This window comes from Hetaerina americana, unplaced genomic scaffold, assembly GCF_022747635.1.
Source record: "Hetaerina americana unplaced genomic scaffold, ioHetAmer1.1.p SCAF_4, whole genome shotgun sequence".
NCBI classification, from domain to species: Eukaryota; Metazoa; Arthropoda; class Insecta; order Odonata; family Calopterygidae; genus Hetaerina; species Hetaerina americana.
In genome coordinates this window covers 27,912,494-27,934,521 of record NW_027286985.1, presented here as the reverse complement: position 1 = coordinate 27,934,521, position 22,028 = coordinate 27,912,494, and the positions used below count along the sequence as shown (strand labels likewise).

General features: G+C 34.7%; 1 protein-coding gene across 1 annotated transcript in view; it reads right to left on the bottom strand.

Annotated features, from left to right (window-relative positions):
- Positions 1-22,028, bottom strand: part of LOC139692126 (dynein beta chain, ciliary-like) — a 160,005-nt gene that overhangs the window by 27,224 nt on the left and 110,753 nt on the right. The window contains exons 50-61 of the mRNA XM_071590168.1: positions 18,988-19,149; positions 13,608-13,804; positions 13,054-13,210; positions 10,111-10,299; positions 8,562-8,621; positions 8,199-8,378; positions 6,324-6,557; positions 6,100-6,226; positions 4,072-4,205; positions 2,065-2,193; positions 857-1,010; positions 50-192 (exon numbers count right to left, since the gene is read on the bottom strand). Coding sequence (XP_071446269.1) covers positions 50-192; positions 857-1,010; positions 2,065-2,193; positions 4,072-4,205; positions 6,100-6,226; positions 6,324-6,557; positions 8,199-8,378; positions 8,562-8,621; positions 10,111-10,299; positions 13,054-13,210; positions 13,608-13,804; positions 18,988-19,149 — 1,866 coding nt within the window. The remainder of the gene's footprint in view (positions 1-49; positions 193-856; positions 1,011-2,064; positions 2,194-4,071; positions 4,206-6,099; positions 6,227-6,323; positions 6,558-8,198; positions 8,379-8,561; positions 8,622-10,110; positions 10,300-13,053; positions 13,211-13,607; positions 13,805-18,987; positions 19,150-22,028) is intronic.

The window sequence follows — 22,028 nt, the reverse complement described above, 5'->3', positions numbered from 1 at the left end:
TATTACCATTACCCAACATCACCTCTCAACAATCAACATCCATCCTTACCCGAACTCTAGCTTTGATTTCTTCTAATTTTTTTTTCACTTCCTCTAACTCAGCAGTTGACTTATCGAGTGCTTGCTTTTTTGGCTCCACATATTTAAATACTTCATAGTACTTCATTACGTTTATTACCCATGCACAGAGACCTGCAAAATTTGAAACATGCCACTTTAAAAAACTTTTCAATACTGTGCATTTTTTGCACAATAAGTAATGCAAATAAAGAATTTATGAACAACTTATTACTGAGCACCCTTTTGCATCTGCTCATCTAAAGAAAAGGTGGCAGTGTCAACTTGTGATATCTGCTTAGCTGACAAACTGTCATGCATGAGCGGAAAAAAATAATAGGAGGATATCAATGGTTAGGATAAGGGCATGGAATGTTAAAATGATGTTTGGGAGAGGAAAGCTAGAAAACATTAAGAGGGAAATGGAGAAGTATATCAATTTTGTTTGAGGTGAGATGGATAGAGCAGATAACTGAAGAAATAGTTATAGAGTAACTTATTGTGGAAGGGTTTGGGGTTTGGAATGCAGAGGTAAGCAAAGGGGATAGATGGGAAGAAGGTATGACAGACCAATTTAGGAATTAGAAATAATCACAGCCAGAAAGTACTCACATACACCTGAAAAACTCTTCTACATACAGATCCAAAATATTTCAATTTCATAAGATTGACAAAAAAAAGTACAACTTACACTTTCATCTTGAATATATTCAAACTGAGAGTATATTCATTTATATATCATTTTTCTATTATAAAGAATAATTTATCACGGACATATCATAAGCTATCTACTACCTACCTGCTGCAGCTAAAGATTTGCTGCGTATGAATTCTGGGTCAAATTCTTTATTCTTGAGGTATGGTTGTATTTCTTTCACAACATTAGGATGAATATCTTCTTTGTTGTAATTAATCAGTGATTCCAGAAATGCATCAACTTTTCCCATCATTAACTGCAATGATATATTTCATTAAAAAAACAATTAATATTTTGAGATGGATTACCTATGATTGTCTATGCTTCTATAAGAGGGGATAGATAATTACAGCATAGGAAGTGACAAAAACTTGTCCCTCTAAAAATAAGCCAAACTTTTTTGAATTTTTCATAGAACATGTCTTGGCAAATGTTTTGTAAGATGTTTCAAGGCCAGATAAAATTTTCTTCATTCTCCTCCATCATCTGTAATTAGATCCTTTTAGAGTGTATTTCAACTCTAGGAATATGAAAATAATATGCAGCAGCAATATGGAGAGTGGAGGGTTGGGAAGTTATTCTTTAATGCCTACGTTGCTGATGCCATTCTTTCAATTGCATCTGAAAATGGCATTGCAGTTATTATGTAAAAGCATTAAGAATCATCATTGGCAAATGACATTGGTTATGAATGACCCATGTCACTTTGGGCACCATAAAAACTTACAAGAAGAGTTATTTATGTTCACTGATAAGATCAAGATCATAGGGTGAATTTTCTCATTTTGGAAGATATGGAAGGCACTCTTCCACTCTTGATGTGGAAGGCAAAGCAGATTTAAGATAGTCTTCTTTTGGTGCTTAGCCCAATCGACAATGCTGCTAACACTCATGATGTTTTGCAACACTTAAAAAGTCCTCTCATAAGCATATCAAAACTTGAACTCTGCTGTTTTTTCCTTATTTGAAACAGAATTTAATGCAAATGCAATACTCTTTGGATACCCCATTGGTTAACTGACTGGAAATATCCAAAGGTATCAAAAATTTGTTCAATTATATGCACATGTCTCGATGGCTAATTGTTGTGACTTATGTATCACTGTTACAACAAACCTTCAAGTATTTCATGCAAAGCTCACTCACTTTGTGTCATGCCAAATCATTTTGTTTGCTACCTAAAGATTTTATTTTCTTTTCTGAAATCTTGTGTATTATAGTCATTTAAGCAGCAGAAGGAATTTAGGCTTTCAAGTAACTATCAAGTATAACTCTTTCATCACCTCTCCTAGTTTAATAAGAAAACCCACCTTGGCTTGCTTCCAGCTACGGTCTTTTGGAACATTCCCCTTTGGAGAAAACAGCACCAGAACAGCAGCAGTTACATTGGTTACTGCTGCTGGGGGTGCCCCAAAGGACTTCAATTCTGTTAAGTTTGCCTAAATGGAAATAAAAATTACACAGAACTTTTATGATTCATACATCAACAACAGTCGTGAAATATGTTTTACATTAAAAATAGTTCTTGCTCATATAAATTCATTATCATAACAATGAATCACAATAATCCCTCAATAATCTGACTCCTGCATAATCCAGACAGAGTTCAGTCATGCACTGAGGGTGACATATTGAGGCATTTAGAGTGGCAGTGCAGCCGTACTCTGCTGAAAAATATATTTTGCTTGAAAGCTTCCACAAATATGGCTAAAATAATTACAATATTTCATAAATATTTCAGCTGAATATATAAAATAATGGATTAAATATTTCTGCATGAAACATAATTCATGTGTTAATCTAAATGCCCAAGGTTTTCAGATGCGACACTAGTATTTGAAATGTGCGGGCAATTCTTTCTGTCCATATGCCTAAGTACTTAATGACTATGGGAACTTCTGGCAGAAAAATGAAGGTAACTTTGGACAACAGCACCAAAGAAGGCAAGAAGTACACAAAATGCTAACTTTGAATGCACAACATGTATTTCTTATTGGATGCTTTGGATTGGATGCTTAAGTTTCTGTTGGGATATTTGTAACGCTTGACACACTGTTTAATCTGAAAGAGAAGAAGACGAAGGCCCATCTGTATGCTCTTCAGTTTGAGTTAAATTTCTATAAAATGAAAAAGCAGGGTTTGGAAAATCATTTCACTGATAGCACCTATACTAAAGGCTTTAACGGAAAATTACTGCACATTAGGATGTGAATTTAAGACTCTGCATTTGTAAACAGTCCCACAGTAAACCAACTTTTAGAGGCCCCTTATAATAATTTTTGGTCGATTAAAGATACACTTTTTCTATGCAAGAAATAAAATTCACTTAAAATATTTTTTAACTCTCGTGCTTGAATTAGTCATTGCAGTGTAATAGTGTTCACTCAACAGCATCACATTGATTCATGAATCCAGATTATTTACAGATTTTCTGGAAGGTCAAACCATAGAAATTTATTAAACCTATGCAGCCATCATTTGCTTCCTGAATTCTCCTTTGCCTTATAACATAGTGGTAATATCTGCTGCCTTTTCATTGCTATTGACTCATTATGAGGCAGGTTATAGAATTCAGCCAACTGGGACAATTTGGATTGTATCTGAAGAATTTAAATTTAGTATCATAGTCTCCACTATTCCAATTGAATTGGTCTTAACGATGAGTTCCAAACTTCTCAGTTTGGATCTCATTGTTGAGAAGAGAAATACAATTAATAGTAATTCCAAAAAATTAAGCCTTGTAAATACATTACAATGCATTTGGATCTCTAATTAAATTTGGAAAAATTGTATCAACTTAAGAAAAACAGTTGGTCAACTAGTTTTCATTTGATTTTCAGTCTATTCAACCTATTCCTGTGAATCCTTATGCTTGGGTATGACATTTATCAAATCAAAACTCTGTGCACTCTAAAAAAAATTAAAATTTTAGGTCTGCGGTTATATTTACAGCATACGACCCTAACAAACCATGGACCAGCCTAAAAAATCATGAAAAAACCTATAAATTCAATAACATATTCAAGGTTTAAAACAAAGTGATTAAGCATAAATTTCTTTACTGACAGCTTCAGCTTAATGTACACGTAAATATTCTCCAATTGAAATTAATCATAAGAAACTTAAAATAAACATACTTCTAAGTTGGCTGGATTCATTGGAAAGTTTTTATAATATCCTCATAGAAGTGACTGTGCCTCTTTGAGTCTTTTACAAATGGTTCACAGTAAAAAAATGAAGCACAGTCAACGTTGAAATATGATTAGCTGAGGAAATCCGAATATGTCTTCTTTATTATATAATTGCTAAAATATTACCTTATTTAAGGTGTTTAGAGCCTCTTGTGCTGCTAAAAGGGCAGGCTCAGCCTTTGCCAAGTCAGCTTCACACTCCTTAAAACGTTTTGCCACCTCTTCAGATATTGTGGCTACCCTCACCTCTTCCTCATTGGCTATAATACAAAAAAAAGATTATATTATATTGATACCAAAGTTGTAGGTGATTATAAAGGCCTATGTTTATTTAGCATTATCCACATTAATGTATTTTACAAAATTTATTTATACACTATTGCATACGAGAGTCATCCCAAAAGTACAGTCTCCCATTTTTTTTAGAAATAGAAAGAAAACTTTATTTTCTGTGATTTATACACAATTTTAAGTTATCTCTAAGATTTCTCTATTTTTTAATAAGATTTTAATTTAGATTGATGATTTTTGTAGACACAAGGGTAGTTTCTGTATTGCCGCCATGCCATTGAGGAAGAGTTGAATCTCAGCAATGACACCTCTTCATCATCACTGAAGTGCCTTCTTGCCAAATTTTCTTTCAATACACAGAAAATGCTGACAGGTATTGTGAGACACTTGATGAACTCAGATGGGCAATTCAGAACCAGAGAAGAGGTTGCTGAGCAAGGGCATAAACCTTATCCAAGACAATGCTCGTCCCCACATCATCCATCAAATCAATACTCTCTTGAGAGTAAAAAGAAACTTTAAACTTCCACAATAAAGCCCCTTTATTGTGGAAGTGTAAAGTTTCTTTTTACCCTCATAATGAAGTAATTACACAAAGTTAAACCTAAAACTGTTATGTTTATCAATGCTCTCTTATTACAGTTTGGATATGACATCACTCACCCACCATAGTAGTAGTTTTAAGGGAGGTGACTGACATCTGAGGTAATTTTCGCCATTCGCAATGGACAGGAAAGGATGAAGGATGGAGAGAAACTTGGCAGCGAGCTGTTATGACATGGGAGTACAAAAGCTATCCCAGTGCTAACAAAAATTTATCGATTGAAATAAAAATCTTGCAAAAAAATTAAGACATGTTAGAGATTGAAAATTATGTGAAAATTATAGAAAATAAACTTCTCTCTATATTCCTAAAAAGAAATGGGAATAATTTTGAAAAGACCCTCTTATTTATATTCACACAACTTTTAAGGGTAGATATTTCAGCTATAAAATCTTAAAATCTGGGATTCCAATCTCTAAATATTTTAAAAGGAGATTTCTTTCGCATTGATTTTAATTCTTTAGAATTTATCCACCAAAAATAAAATTTATAACATGCTAGAACCACCATATCTGCAAACTTGATATCTGAGGTTTCCATTTTCCATGGTTCATTTATCGAAAACTGCAGAAATACGCAATCCTTAGGATTAAAATATGCACCAATCTAAGAGGCAAAACATTGCATTTTCAAGATATGATACAGATTTCTATATATACATATAATTCTATAAAAAGAAAATTTAAAGATTGGGTGAATTAGTGTTTTTGGAACTGATACTAATCACAGGGTTGTCACTTAGTTCTGATTTCAAAATTCCCTCAATACGCAGGTTTTTAAGACCATGTTTTGAGACCAAGCAAAAATCATGTTTCCCATATATGTACTACCCTAAAAAAGCACCATGAGTGAACAAAATCCAATTACTATAGCCTTACATAACGTGCATTTACAGAAGATATAATTTTCTCATCTACTGCATAAAAGTAAAAGGGTAAGATAGAAAATCTAATTAAAAAGTACTAATTCAGCCTTCGATTATAAAACACACCAGAAGAAGTTGCCACCATACAGTGTCAAAGATGACAAAAGTACAATAAATAAATTAATTGTTAGTAACTTTTTCTCAAGTGCATCCAATATTTTTGGAATAATAATTTCTTGAAAGAAGCACAATTAGAGAGTGAAATATGTTACGTGTGATTATGGGCTATCGCTTAAATATTTTTTAAGATTAATAATAAGGAGCTGTTTGTAGATATAAATAATTGGAATCTTACACTGAAATATGTAATAAAAAATAGAAATTTGGAATTTACCAAATGCCTTTTCTTCTGACACCTTGTCTGATTCAGTTTTAACAACATGAATTAGCTTGTCAGCTGCTTCATTCTTCTCATTCACTTCTTTCTCTTGAACAGCTAATGTTACTTTGAGATCATCAACCTGGGTTAATGTTATTTAAAAAATTATGATGCATAAAATTACTGAGCAATATTATTGAGATTACATTTCAAATACAAAACTAAATATACTACAATACCTGTGATGCTGTGATAAATAATTTTTCTAATCCATTTTGTAGTCTCTCGATGCGAGCAATATTTGCTTTTGTTTCCGATGTGATCATATTTGAATATAAATTAATCATTTCCAGAAAAGACTTTGGTGTAGTATAATTATAACGACGTTCATTTGTCAAATATGACTTTGACATTTCATTTACTGAGGTGTGTACAAATGCCATGAATTTAGAAATAGAAGGTATAAGACTAGGCTGAAAAAGATCAAAACGAATAAATAAATACAACAGAGAACTAAATTGTCATTTTGGCTAAGGAAAAATGAAATCGTCAGCCCAGCCAACACAAGCAAAGCAAGAGTATGATTTAAAAAAATGTCTAAGTAGGAGAGGAATTTTCAAGTTCATTTCCAAATACATTACACAAGCATCCTGGCTATGTTAAGGATAAGAAAAATTATCAATCTAGAGGTGAGAAAGTGCAATTTTGATTCTAAAAATTTTTACATCAAGGATTAGATCATATATCATAGTACTTTGAGATTTAGGCAATCAAAAATAGAGGAAAATGTTTCCTATTTTTATAATGAAAACAGATTACTACAATATGGATGGAGTGGAAGAAGACATCCTCCCAAAAGCTCAATGAATAAGGAAATAGGTAGTGGGAACAATTTTATATCATCACAGTTACTACATTTATCTCCAATTCTAGCTGCAAATGGTATTTTGCATAAATTAACAAGTAATACTAATAAAAACAGACTCAACTACAGTAAAAACTAAACATGTAAAAAAACCTAAGGAAATGAGGCTTCAGCTGTCAGCAAATGAGCCTCTCCAATGAGCAGTTTTTCATCTTTTGAAGGGTTTATTCCTCTTGAACAAGTAAAAAGTAGAGTTTAAGGGTTCTATCCTCAACCAAAACAAAGAATACAATTCAATGGTATTTTCTGAAGAAATTGGGTTTTGACAACTAATTTTGATAACTTAAGCATAAAGGATGCTTATTTGAACATTTACAAGATATTCATTGCTGCATAAACCTATATAACAAATACTTGATAGAAAAAGCAGAGCTGGGCATATTTCTATTTGCACTATTGCTTCCTTTTGTACACAATGAGTGTTTATCCCTATTATTATGAAGCAGCTGAAAATCATCTTTTATATTAATAAAAGTACAATTTATACACTCACTGGGTACCATTAAATGATCGATTTTTTCCAATGAATATCTACAAGAGATATGATAGGGAACTACATATTTCTAATTACTTTTTTAAATTAAAACACACTTTGTAACTGACATAGAAAAGTATTCCTGAAAACAATGCCACAGGAGACTTTGGCATATAAGTTGGAATGGTACACTGATTTTATAACTTTTATTGAAACTGTATTTCAAATAAATCTATTTCATACACAACTAAGCTTAAATATGTGCACAACTCATTACAATAGATAGGCAAACTACTAAAGTTGAAAATAATATTAAATATGAGTAACTCTAGGTTGGTCTGCAAAAATTATATACATACCAATACTAAGTTTCAGTGGAAGTAAAAATTGGTGACCTGATTTTCTTAAATTCCAAATGCAGGAAGAAAAAGAAGGCCAACCTACATTTGTTTGTTATGCTTTAAAGAGGAATTATCTGCCATCATTAATAGCAATTACAATTCAAAACATTTTATAACACAATACAAACCCAAATGGAAGAAATATCATCTGAATTTAACCACTGAATCTCAGTGACTCAATTAAATGAATTTTATATCAACAATTAAATGAATTTGATATCAACTAGGATTGCCAGTGTTTTTCAAGAAAGCTGTGCAACCAAGATTTTTTGGACATTGCAAATTAACCACATGAAAATTATATTTCACTTACATTTAGGACTTCTACTTCCTGTAGGAATCTTCCTGAAACTGATATTAAAGCTTCCTGTGGCCATTCATGGAACCAGTCAATAACAGTGCCATTGACTATAGCTGGAAATTTTCGGGACCGAACACGAAGAGTTGATCCAACAGGAGAGAAGCAAAGCACTATCTTTAATTGTCGACGAACCTACAAAAATTTCAATTTCTTTTTGAAATTGTTTAAAACATTAATTAGAAATAATCTAACAATCATTTTCCAATTACAGTAAAAACTCATACAAACTGATGATGCCAAAAAATCAGTTCCATCAGTTTTTCTATGAGTTTTTAATTTACTTACAGCGTATTATGTCAGAATAAATTTACTCACTCGATCAATGAAAAATTTCCAGCAATTTTCCCTTGAGTCAATTAAGCCATAGGATTTTACCTGAAATATTAAAAATAATAGTTTTAAATGAACTGCCATTAATAATAGTATAAAAAATCATTCAAATGATCAAAACTTTTATAGAAACCATAGTAGTAGTAGTTTTTAAGGGAGGCGACCGACAGCTGACATCATTTGCACCATTAGGGATGGACAGGAAAGGATGAAGGGTGGAGAGAAACCCAGTGTCAGTATTAGCCTACTCTCAACAAAAGGTGCCAAGGAGTCTGCAGCTTAACGTCCCATCTGACAGACGGCGTGCTAACTGAAAGTGCTTTCCTCAAGGCACCTCAAGTAGGGATCGGGACACCACAGGAAAATATTGTTGCTGGGCTGATAATTGAACCCGGCCCTCTAGGTCGGAAGCCAGTACGTTAACCACCACACCATCCTGATTCCCATATAAATCATTACCAAAAGCATTAATCAAACCAAATTACCTAATAAATATTCTACATAAATTAAAAGTTCACCAAAAATATTCAACATGGAATAGGAGAGAGTACCTACAGCAAATAAATAATTTTCAACCTTTAAATTATTATTCTTAAAATTTAAGAATTACATCATGTATGGAATTATTGTAATACTTTTTTACTTTTTAAACATCTGTTACATGCAGCCATTAGTACATAACATGCAGAAGCCATCTGATTATGGAGAGGTACACTTTATTTCAAGATTAAAACTATTGCCAATGCTCATGCAAAAAATTTCTTTGATTTTTTATCCATCAGTAATTTCTTCTACTTGTCACTATTTATCTGAAATTAATCAGCTATGCATGCCATTTATGTGCAATACACCTCAATCCTTATCATTTAAACTAATTGGACATCCTGTTATTTTTCCTAGATATGCGATTAGTTTTTACATACTTTATCAAAGATATTGAAACATTATTTCAGGCTGCCATAATATATAAGCAGTTTAGTAACATCCATTATTTTGCTTCTATAACTTTCAGGTCCAATGAAATTTTACAGATAATAATGGTGACAATATATACAGATAAGTAGGAAAATGGGAATAATATTGCAAAGCAAATAAGTTAATAGGTGCCTACCAAAATAAAATAACTGATATAATTATTTGTACTCTACAGAGTAAAAGTAAATTAGAATTCAAACATAAAATATTTCAAAATGTTTTGATATGTTTTGTTTTTTAACTTTTCAATGGCAAGATAAATTTACAATGCCCAAAATATGGAATTATGGATTTGCCCAGTCAATCACAATGCATTACTTAATGGAAAAGTATCTAGAGCATTGATCTCTACTGCACTGAACTCTTTAGAGTCAAAACACACTGATATCGGACACTAATAATGAGAGTTCCAGTCAAAAGTATCTCTCAAGGGCTAATTTGGGTCAGGGATATAGAATTTGGACACAGGTTATTCTGGAATTAATTATCAATAGCGGGTTGGTTTGGAATAACATTTTGCCTTACTAAATTTTCTTCCCTTATGATGATTTCACCTCACCTCATTTCTCAATCCATTGATGATATTATCAGTTTCATCATCATTAAATAGATCAGAAACTTCACCTGAAGCCAGCATGTCATTTACTAGAACCAAAAATCGTTCATTGGCCACTTGAGCATCACTCATCAGAAACACAGTTCCTACACCTTTTAGCCCCACTTTTAGATACAATGCGGCGAGGTCAGTCTAGAAAATTAGCCATAAAAAATAATTATTGAATTGCTATAGTTAAATAAAACATGCTTTAAATTATCACCCTCAAAGTAATGAAAAAAAAGAATTTGAAATACTGAAAATTTTGTAAGTCTATTCTCGTCAGTCTAATTCAATGGAAAAATACCAGATAGAGATGATGCAGTTATAGGCATGATTTTAAGTAAAAGGGTTATTTTTTTAATTTAGGGCCATTTGGTCCTCAAAATATATAATTAGAAAAAGTTTCTATTGACAGTTTTAGTTTCAACAAACCTACTTCAGTTTTCTACACAATTGCTGTTCATGTTCAAGCACTTTTTGTATCTACACAACATAAGAGATGATCTTTACTGGGAAGTTTTACAAATGCTACACTTAGCACAAAGAAATCTGAATGGAAAATCATTTAAATTTGAATAAGTATTTAAGTAAACATAACAGTTTCGGGCTTAACTTTGTGGAATTCCTTCATGATGAGGGTAGAAAAAGAAACTTTGTACTTCCACATAAAGATTTAATTCTTCACATGACCACAGTTTTGATGCTCCGCATTATCATCAAGTGACATGAAAAATTTTTCAATTGGGAAAATTGATGACGTGCAGCATCGAAACCATGGCCGTGTGACATATTAAATCCTAATTTTTTTTTTTTTTAAGTAATCTACCGGTTAAGGTAGGTTTTTGGACGGACACAACTACCAAACAAATATTTTATTACTCCTAACAAAACACAAAATCAATCATCCTACTCTATATCAGGTCCCTCTTCATCACTGAGTACTTCCTTCCTCCCTTCATCCCGTCCAGCATCCCTATCCTGTTCCTTCCCTTTCCTCTTTTGCCCAACATTCTACCCTCTATCACAGTCTTCAACATCCCACTGCCGGTCAACACCCCCTTCATCCACTTTTCCTGCCTCCATAGGATTGCTCCCAACAAACCCCTCTCTTCGCCCACCATACCAAGTACTTCCTCATTTGTTTTCTTCTCTGTCCATTTCACCTTCTCCACACCCACATTTCAAAAGCCTCCAACCTACGTCTATCCTCCTGCTTCAATGACCACGTTTCCGCTCCGTACATAGCTACGCTCCATATCAAAGTTTTTATGAGTCTTTTCTTAACATCCTTACTCAAAGTCCCTGTCATCAACTCCCTCCTCCTTGTGAAAGCCTCTTTGCCTAGCGCAATTCTTCTCCTTACGTCCCTACTACTTTGACCGTGTTGGTCCAAAACACTACCGAGATACGTAAACTGTTCTACCTGCTCTAGCTTTTGCCCTCCTATTTTAATGTTAAGCTTGGCCTTTTTCTTTCTAGAAAATCGCATAACCTTTGTTTTATTAATATTGATTCTCATCCCATACCTGTCGCACTGAATTTCCAATTCACTCAGCAATGCTTGCAGCCCCTTGGCTGACTGACAAACTAAAGCTTGGTCATCAGCAAACCTAACTGATTTTACGAATTCCCCGCCCACTTTCATTCCTACCTCGAGTTCTTCCCATGCCTCTTTGATCATTTCTTCTGCGTACAGGTTGAACAGCAACGGTGATAATGGGCAACCCTGCCTTACACCCCTTCCTAACACTGCCCATCCTGACTCCCCGTTTCTCACCCTCACCTGAGCAGTCTGAGACATGTACAGGTTGCGGATTAGCCTCCTTTCCCTCCAATCTATTCCTATTTTCTGCAATATACTCATTAGTTTTTCCCAATTTACTCTATCAAACGCTTTTTCGAAATCTGCGAAACAGGCAAATACCTCCTGGTTGTGTTCTATATTCCTCTCGATTAATAATCTCATTACTGCAATGGCATCACGCGTACCTCTCCCCTTCCTAAACCCAAACTGATCATCCCCTAAGTAATCATTTGCCCTACTCTCTATCCTTTTGTTTATGATCCTGAGAACAACCTTAGCTGCGTGGGATATCAAACTAATTGTCCTATAGTCCTCACATGACGTGGCCTTTACCTTTTTCGGAATAGGAACTAAAACTGATCTCACAAAGTCTTCCGGCCAGATTCCCTCCTCATAAATACTATGGATCAGCCCATATAGCCTCTTCCTCCCACATTTTCCCAAGCATTTCAAAAGTTCCACGGGATTGTTATCTACCCCCACGGCCTTATTTAGTTTCATCTCCCTTAATGCCCTTTCTATCTCATTGTCTAGTATGCCTGGACCTAATAATGTGAAAGTGCAAATTTTCTTTTTCTATACTCATGAAATATGTACCCTAATTCAGCAATCAAGTAGCAAGTGTCTTTTACCAACATGTTTTGGCAGCACTAATCAATAGCAGGTAACAATCCTCCATAGATACCATAAAAAATATTAAAAATACAATACATAGTGCATATACCTGTATACATTTTACTCAAAAAACAGGTGTGTCAGTTTTAAAAAATGCGACCTAGTAAAAGAGAATTGGTTGATAGACAACAAAACAATTTATCTATGAATGTTAAAAATGTTGGTGCTATCAAATGTTGGTTCACTTTTAAGCACTTTCTGTATCATAAAGCTGCCCCAGGTACTCTTAATCCCGCAGCATAAAAATTAGCCACTTGAGAATTGAACCAATTGGCTCAAGGCGCCCATGGCCCCAGCTGTAGAGAGCCTTTTTAGGCAAAATGCGGCGTGATTCCCCCTTGGGGAACCACAAAAGCTACATCTACTACTTCTTTTGTGAAAATTAATATAACTGTATTATTAAATATCCAAAAATACATTCTTACCTTTAGGTCATTGATTGAGTATCCTTTTCTTAACTGAACTTGAAAGACATCAAGACCCGATATAGAAGCAGACAGTCGTGAAAGTGACTGCTTTCCACTACCTCCAACTCCCACGAGTAGAGCATTACCTCTAGGGGATTCTAGTATTCTGCTGATTCTAAGGAAACACAAATAGCATGAGGCAATACAGAAGTAATGATTATATTTTCCAATAAAGAGACCATCATTCTAGAGAAAGCTTTTGACACTGTATCTACAAAAACTATATCCTGTATCCTCTAGGGAATTGGGATGATTTACATTATAAAATATTGATTTGCACTGCCTATGGAAAAGAACCTAGAATAAAGGATGGAGTAGATAGGGCAGAGATGCTCACATGATAGTGAGATGAGCACCTCTGCTTCTCAGTGCATATATTGGGTTGACAACAAACTCATATTAACTTATTAAGAAGGCTTGCAGTGTGTGGATACATTTTTGGTATAACTTCAGATCAAGTTGAATTAATAATCATGTACATTCAAATTTAAACTAAAAATAAATAATAATACCTGCAAATATGCATCATTGCATCTTCAAACAAAACAAGATTCATTGCTCCAATTAAGTCATTGTAGCTAGCCATAGCACCAGTTAGTAACTTATGTAAACTTTCCCAGGAAGCAACTGGCATGTATTTACTTTCCCCAACACCATGTGAAAAATGGCAATATAAATTTGGCTTATTCCACATTGTATCTTCAACTTCCTGGAAAAAATGGAGTTAATGATTTATAATACTGATAGAGGAACTTTAAAAGGCACACCCTGTAGCAAATATGCAAAGAAGTGTCTATTCAGCATAAAATGGAGGCACTTTAGACAAGATGTATGATTTCAGTCAGTTTATTTCCAATGTTTAAACAAGTAAAGTGAGTATAAAAATAATACCAATTATGTTTTCATTTAAGAAAAAGGTATTACAGAGGGGATGACAGGATATCATTTGGAATTAATTGCATCCAAATCATAGCAGTTTCAGCTCAGGGGAAGGGCTAATATAAGCTACAGGTATTTCTTGATTAATGCAAAATTTGTGACAACAAAAATCTGTGCATGGTGATTATATTTTTGAAGAAATGACTTTTCAAAGAAAAATAAGGATTGAGAAACTATCATTACATGATCCTAAAACAAATATAGGAGCTGTGAATGGATAGTTTGTACTTTGATTCTGCTTTGTAGCTTTACCATATTCCATTTAGATATTTTAGTATAATTACAGTAATTGTAGCTGGTCCTCATGGCTTGGGGGTAGGATCCTTGCCTGCCAACCCAGAAGTTGCAGGTTTGATTCCTACCTAGGTAGATTTTCCAAGGGCATGCATGTTTGTAATTGTCTTCTTGTAATATGCAGGAATTAGGTGGAAGAAGGGACTATGAAATTTCAATCTCACCCCAACAAAGTTGTTTAAAAATAAAAATATAAATAATTTAAAGTGATCATAGAGGTTAATTTCCATTGAATTAAATCTGTGCACCTAATGCAACAACAGTGGAACCTAACTTAACGAGTATAATTTCTTCCAGAATCTTGTAATGCAAAACACCCATTGAGTGAAACAATTTTTACCATATAAAATATGATAATTTGTTCTATGCAAAAATTAAGTACATATATTTAATATTTATCCAAAGAATTTTATAAATATAAATTGTTTAGGATCATGAATCACCTTTTCTCCTATTATAGAATGAGCCATCCCAGAATCTCAATTTGATCTACAGAAAATCACATTTAGACTGCTCTTCTGGAATTACCGCTTGATTGAAAGCTTGTGGAGTTTCTGAATGGTAAACAAACAGCAGTTTAATTTTCAAATTGCTCCTTGCATTGGTACAAAAAAGTAGTGTGAGATGGTCTTTCATTGGTTTTTGGCTGGGAAATGCATTCTCCTCTGCTATTACGTGTACGAGGGCAATCCCAAAAGTAACCGAGCCAACAAAGAAAACACAAAAATTTTGGAAAAAAATGAACTTCTTTTTCAGCATAATCTCCTTCCAGCTCTATTCACTTTTCCCAGCGAAGTTTAATAAGTTCGATACCCTTTTTATAATAAGAACTGTATTACTCCTCAAAATAGCCATTAACTGCCGACATCACTTCTTCACAGTTGGCAAATCTTTGACCACCGAGCCATTTTTTCAAGTTTGCAAACAGAAAATAATCCGAGGGGCTAAATCTGGTAAATGGGGTACATGAGGCAGCCATTCAAACTTTAATTCATGAATTTTGGCTATTGCAATAAGGATTTGTGAGCTGGTGTATTATCTTGATGAAACAACACTTTTTTCTTAGCCAATTGCGGCTGGTTTGGCTTGACTTCTTCACTCCCAATGTTGCAGTAAGTTTGCATAATACTCGACGTTGATAGTTTTTCCTTCTTCAAGACAGTCAATGAAAATTATCCCACACACATCCCAAAAAACCAACATCATGACCTTGCCCGCAGATGAAATGGTCTTCGTCTTCTTTGGAGGCAGTTCTCCCTTTTAAATCCATTGTTTTGATGGTTCTTTTGTCCTGGATGTGAAGCAATGGACCAATGTTTCATCCATAGTAATAAAACTGCACAAATATTCTGCTTTGTAACTATGAAACTTTGCTAAACACTCAATTGAAACATCTTCACAACACTGGTTTTGCTTGAGTGTGAGCAAACACAGCACCCATCTTGCATACAGCTTTCTCATGTCCAAATTTTCAGTTAATATGCAATGTACCGCACTTATAAACATTGGTCAGACAGGCAGAAGTTTTTTGACACGTATTAAGAAACACAGGAAAGGCTACATTACAGGTCATACTAATTCTTTATTTGCCAAACATCTACTTGATTCCAACCATTTCTGTGACTTTGATTGTAAAGTGCTTCACAACCTGGATAAAGGAAAGAAGCTAGATGCCATGGAACAACTAGAAATCATGCGTCGCAAGGACTTGGACCTCATCAATGAAGTCAAATTTTTATCTTCACACTCTCTGCCACCCAATACTTTACTGTTGTAAACAAAGGATCAGACTCAACCAGAGTAGAATCCAGTTCAGCTTTTATATTGGTTGAGCTGAGGCCTTTCAAATAAAAGTATTGTATCACATAACAATGACTAATTTTCTCCATTTTCACAAATTCACTGAAAACGTCCGCTATTGATGGCTGCCAAACAAATACTAATCAACATGGCGTCTTCACACTTGAAACATATGCTTTATAGATTGTGTACTTTCTAATACAATGATATTTTTCAAACGACTACCACCATCTCTAGGTCAGGCTAGGTACTTATGGGCCCCTCCATGCATATAGGTTTGCTTGGGTATCATTTTCCAGATTAGAACTATGATGTAAAAATTAAAAACCTGCTGTGACAGGTAGCCTCATAATTAACCCTTAAACTTCTTGAATCATCCATGGCTTCCCTCCAAAACTTCTTTATTGGCTATTAATGATCCTCGAGTCTTCTTAACGGGGTTGACAATTATCAATTTCACCGTTTTACAAATGATATTCTCATTAAAAGTATCACATGGCAATTAATTTTGTTTATCCATATGTGTAGCAACCTTTCAACATTGCTGGGAATACATAACACCATTGTGTAGATACTCTTGTCATTCCTTTCGAAGTATCTATCTCCTTAACCTTGTTTGTGAGGATAGTGAAAATCGTCGATATAGATTGATTGCATGTACATGCTAGAGCAGCCACACTCGCACATCCTTCTCCCTTTTCAATGATTTTACGTCTCATTTCTATGGTTATTTTTGTTCTTTTATGGCTGTGTTCTTGTGGCATTTTCTATTTTGACATTTTTGCGAGGATTATTACTTTTTGTACAAAAAAAATCAAGTTTGGAAAATTATATGATCACAAGTGACACTAAGATGCTGGTGGTATGAGTGATAAACACAGATTGATTAAGCGAGCACATAGTCAGGGACTTTCCTTCTCCTTGCCACTTGTTACACAAAATGTCGCTCATTATCATGTCATACCATGTATATACAGGTCACACTGTAAGTCATATTTTTACAATTTTTTTCTAGTTCCAAAAATTACTCATAATGTAAGAAACTTGTTAAGTAAGGTTTCACTTCACTAAGTCACCATTTATTTCCCTGGATTTTTAATTGTTTTTTTTTTCATAGCTTGACATTTTAACTCTTTTTTCATATCCAGTTCGAGACAGCAGTGAAGATGATATAGTCTGTAGCATTTTTGTCACCTATTGATGGTTTAAATTGCAAATTTTGTGAAATGTGCTCATTTACCCAAAAAAATAGCAAAAATATGCTCTCCTCAGGTTTATTAAAGTACAAAGGTGAAAAGGCAAATAACCTTATAGACCGGACAACCTTTGTTTGTGAAGACATACGTGTAATCACAGATGAGAGATCATCATCAGTCATTGACTGACATAATATTAGGTGAGAAAAATATTACTAGGTTGTGTAGCTTAAGAGAGAATCCAGTGAGGAGGAAATTCTCAAGAGAGAGAAGTTCAATGGTCAGAAAGATGTGATGATAACATAAAAAAGGGAAAACACTTTCCAAAGTAGGACTTTATGTAAGGAGTTTTAAGTCATTCAAGGGTAAAAGACAACTATTTTGGTCATGTTATTCCATCTAGTGAGAATGCCAATGGTTCAAATACATAATCTATTCAGGAATTAAAAATTTATCCTTAATGGTGGTTAGCAATATTGCCAGATTTTATAATGTCTTATGAAACGGAAGGCCAACTTCAACCTCCTGCTAAATCCAAAAATCAGTTCATGATCACTTGAATCTTTTGTGAAATTGCTCAATAATTTTAATATAGTATTTCACCAGATGTTCACAACCACTATCGGGCAGTCAAAATTGTCTGTATAATTGGACTTGTTGCTTTCCACCTTACATATGCATCTTCATTAAATAAATATCCAATATTATGAGACATTATAGAAAAAAATGTATTCCAAAAAATATTCTTTCTCTCTTTGATAAGCCATGGTCCAGGGAATCCTCCATTCAAACTATGATAATAAAGAAGTTTTATTTTCCTCTCAAGAGCCCCATGATAGATTATCACAACTATTTATTAATATTAAAAACAACCATAAACACAGCAATCAACCTGAAGGTCGGTTTGGTAGGTCATGGTAGAGTTCACCCAGTACTAAGCCCGACGGCATGTGAAATTCACACATCAGGATAGGGGGGCCAGTTCCTTTCCCTGTACTGGTTATGGTTTTCCAGGATGATCTGGTGCCCAAAAAATCACATAGCTTGGGTGGAGCTGCAAGTGCCCAGAGACTTGCCCGGGAATTGAGCCTGGGAATTGAACCCGGGTCAGTAGTCCAATGCTCTACCCCCTGGACTACCGCGACCCACTTATTAATATTAATCACAAATAAATGAATTTATTTATTTGCCCCAGAAAAGTAGGATGATGTGCATAAACAGCCACAAAAAGCAGCAAATAACAATGCCAGAGTATCCATTATATTTTGTTACATCACATTCTGTCATAAAGTCCTATTTGAGTAGGTTGAAAATTCATAGAGTAAAAATCATTCGCATCAACTGGAATTTGGACCCATATCCCTTGATATCTAGCTAAGAGATTTATCTGGCCATTGTGAATTTCTTAACTCTTATATGAATGAGATTTCCCTCAACATCTGGCCAGTTATTGAAGGATCGAAGTTCAAGTAAAGGTGAATGTTTTTTACACCACCAGATTATTGTATTTCAGTGCACATCAGTGGATGACTAAGTGGAAATAGCAGTCATTTCTTTGTTTTTTATTGCTGAATTACTGCCACAGCAGTTCTTTGAATTGCTGATCCTATTTATCATCTTAAAAAGGTTTTATACAAAACAAATTATTAGTCAAAAGGCTTACCTCAAAAGTTTTTTTGACAACATCTTTCATTATTTTGTTGAAAGTATCGACATCTTTCTCCTCAACCAATTTGTCAGAATATATCCTCTGAGCTTCATGCATCCAGAGCCTAACAAGGTCTACAATAGTTGGTAGGCATTCACCACCACTGAACAGCAACCCCTTTGATAAAGACAAAATTAAAAGTTGACTTAATGCTTGTGATAAAAAAACAATATGCATAGAGCATGCAGTGACAATGCTTATTTAGTCAAGAACATAACAATAGACTTAAACTGTTGGCACAATCTCAGAAATGTGGATTTAAACAGTTCACATTGAAAACACTCGATTATAAAATTCCAAAAAGTTATAAAATTATTCATAAATGAGTGAAAAAATTAGAAAAAACAAAGAATGATGTGAGACACATTCAGGCCAGATAGACAATTAGTGGAGGCATGCAAATAAAGAGGTTTAAATTAGTGATGGGTAGTTAAGGGTCTTTACTGACACTTCCTGGTTCCACCAGTTCCTGAGACTATGTAGAACTGGAACCAGAATTCATGTAAGATACATTGGTTCCAGAACTGATCTTTATTCCTAAAAAGTTACATTGTTTTCACAAATGAAAACCTCATATAAGACTGTAATATCCACCACAGATTACACAAGATTTCAAAAAACCTTTTTAGATCAAAATAAAAATCAATCAATAAATGTACCTTAATTCCACATGAATCGTTTACACTTAATCAGGAACATCACTTTCACTATTTGGACTACATTAAAAATACATACTTGTATATGCACTCATAATATGCACATTTACAAATCACAGAAACTAACACGCACAATAAAAAGGCATGGAACTTAGTCAACTGCAGAGAGTGAGAGAGAAGAGAACAAGCTTAAACACATACTAGTATACATTACAGCAATGTATAATAAAGTCCATGAAACTGCATAAATGAGAGAGCCACTTAGTACTCTCCCCATCCAAGGTTCTCCCTCCATTGACCTCCCTTACACATGGAAGCTCTCTGGCTCTCTCTATACCCAGGAGAACTTCAATGTAAATAGTAGTTGTTTATGGTGTTTTAAGTGACATATTATTTATGCTGTAAGTACATATGAGAGCTCATAGTGATTCTGTTGAACCATTTATGGAACGTTTGCAAGCATTGATGATTAAATATGATTTAAAGTAATCTCAGAGAACTGCAAATGAAATAGGTGTCTACTGAAGAGATTTGGCAGAAAATATGAAAGATTTATGAAGTGAATCCAAGGATCCTAGACCGAAAGTCAGAAAAGAAAGGGTGGCCATACTTTGATTTGCTAATACTGATCACGGCCTCAAGTTGAAAAATACTGCCCTGGAATACCGACAACCTCGAACTCTTAAGGAGGATTATGGATGAAATATCACCAACTCAACATAATTCGTAGATTGCATACTTGATTGGGATTAAGACAACAGACTTGCTCCATAATCGTTTTGTTCCCAAAATTGAGAAATGCCAAATCAATATTCTCGGAATCTCTAAGGAAGAAATAGAAGTAATTTTTCATGACTGTCAATAATTAGTGAAAACCCCAAATCGTTCCTTTCCATTGAAATAATATATATTGAAAAATGCAAACTGCTCCAGTGAAAATAGCCACAGTCAATGACTATGCCATCAGTTAGCAATATTCAACCATAAAAACTGCATTAACATGCAATGGAATTCAAGTACATTAACCAGTGGATGATAAATATCTTAAATATTTCAGCAAAACCAAATTTTATGCACATAAATATATTTTAATGCCAAATGATAACATTTTAGTAAGGCAGAGAACAGCGGTAACTATACATTCAACCGTTACAACCAAAAAATACTAAAGAAAACGAGTGCCATTTTTCTCAAGTTAAACTCTTTTATTTAGATAAAATACTTGATTTATTTGTCATCTGAATAATGGATATACATACAGATATGACATTATTCAACTGAGCCATTATTAACATTGTGTTTTAATAAACTAGTAAATTACTATCAAATAAATTTTTGGAGAAAATTGGTGAAATATTTTATTGAAATAAGTTGATGTTATATTAAAATGGAATCTTCTCACACTTTCAGGCTCTAATGGGTCACATGGAATTATTAGAAATCGTTGGCAATCAAAGGTGCACAAAATTAAAGGAGGAAATGCTCCACAGGGTTGTGTGCCAAAACCCTGGCTAATCTTGATTTTGCCTTATCTGGATGATATAGTGTGGGTTTCTTGGAAACCCTACTATTGGTTAACTCTCCCAAGGAATACCCCCCAGCATACCAGACAATGTATAGTGATGTAGTGTGGGTTTCTTGGAAACCAAGACAACACAATGTTTACTACCCAATTCCCTTGTTGCTACAATTTAGCTACTATGTAGCTACTTGGAAGTCCCTCCCCCCAAAGGCACGATGCCTTATAAAGCGAGACGCTCCTGGAGCAGGACCCCATTCCTTACCCATTCCTCACCCGATACCCTGTCTCTGAGTCTGTCGGTCGAGCCTACGACCACACCAGAGACAACCCATTTCTCACCCAATACCCTGTCTCTGATTCTGTCGGTCGACCCTACGACCACACCAGAGACAACCCATTTCTCACCCGATACCCTGTCTCTGAGTCCGTCGGTCGAGTCTATGACCACACCAGGGACGCCCAGCCCTTCCTTGCACCTCTCCCGACGACCCGACTCCCTTCCCCATTCCTCACCCGATACTCTGCCTCTGTGTCTGTCGGTCAAGCCTATGTCCACACCAGAGACGCCCAGCCTTGCGCTGCACCTTTCCTTACATCCTGTGTCGCCTCTGTGTCTGTCGGTTGAGCATACAACCACACCAGAGATGTCCAGCCTTGCCCCGCTCCCTTGTCCCTACTCCCCGGTGCCTGAACCCCATAGCTTGAAAAGGGTTAAATAAAGACTCGTAAACCTAATACGACTCTCTCATTCTGTACTATGCTCCCACCAATGATGTCGCGGCCGAAAATCACACAACAATAACCCCAAGCCCCCATAT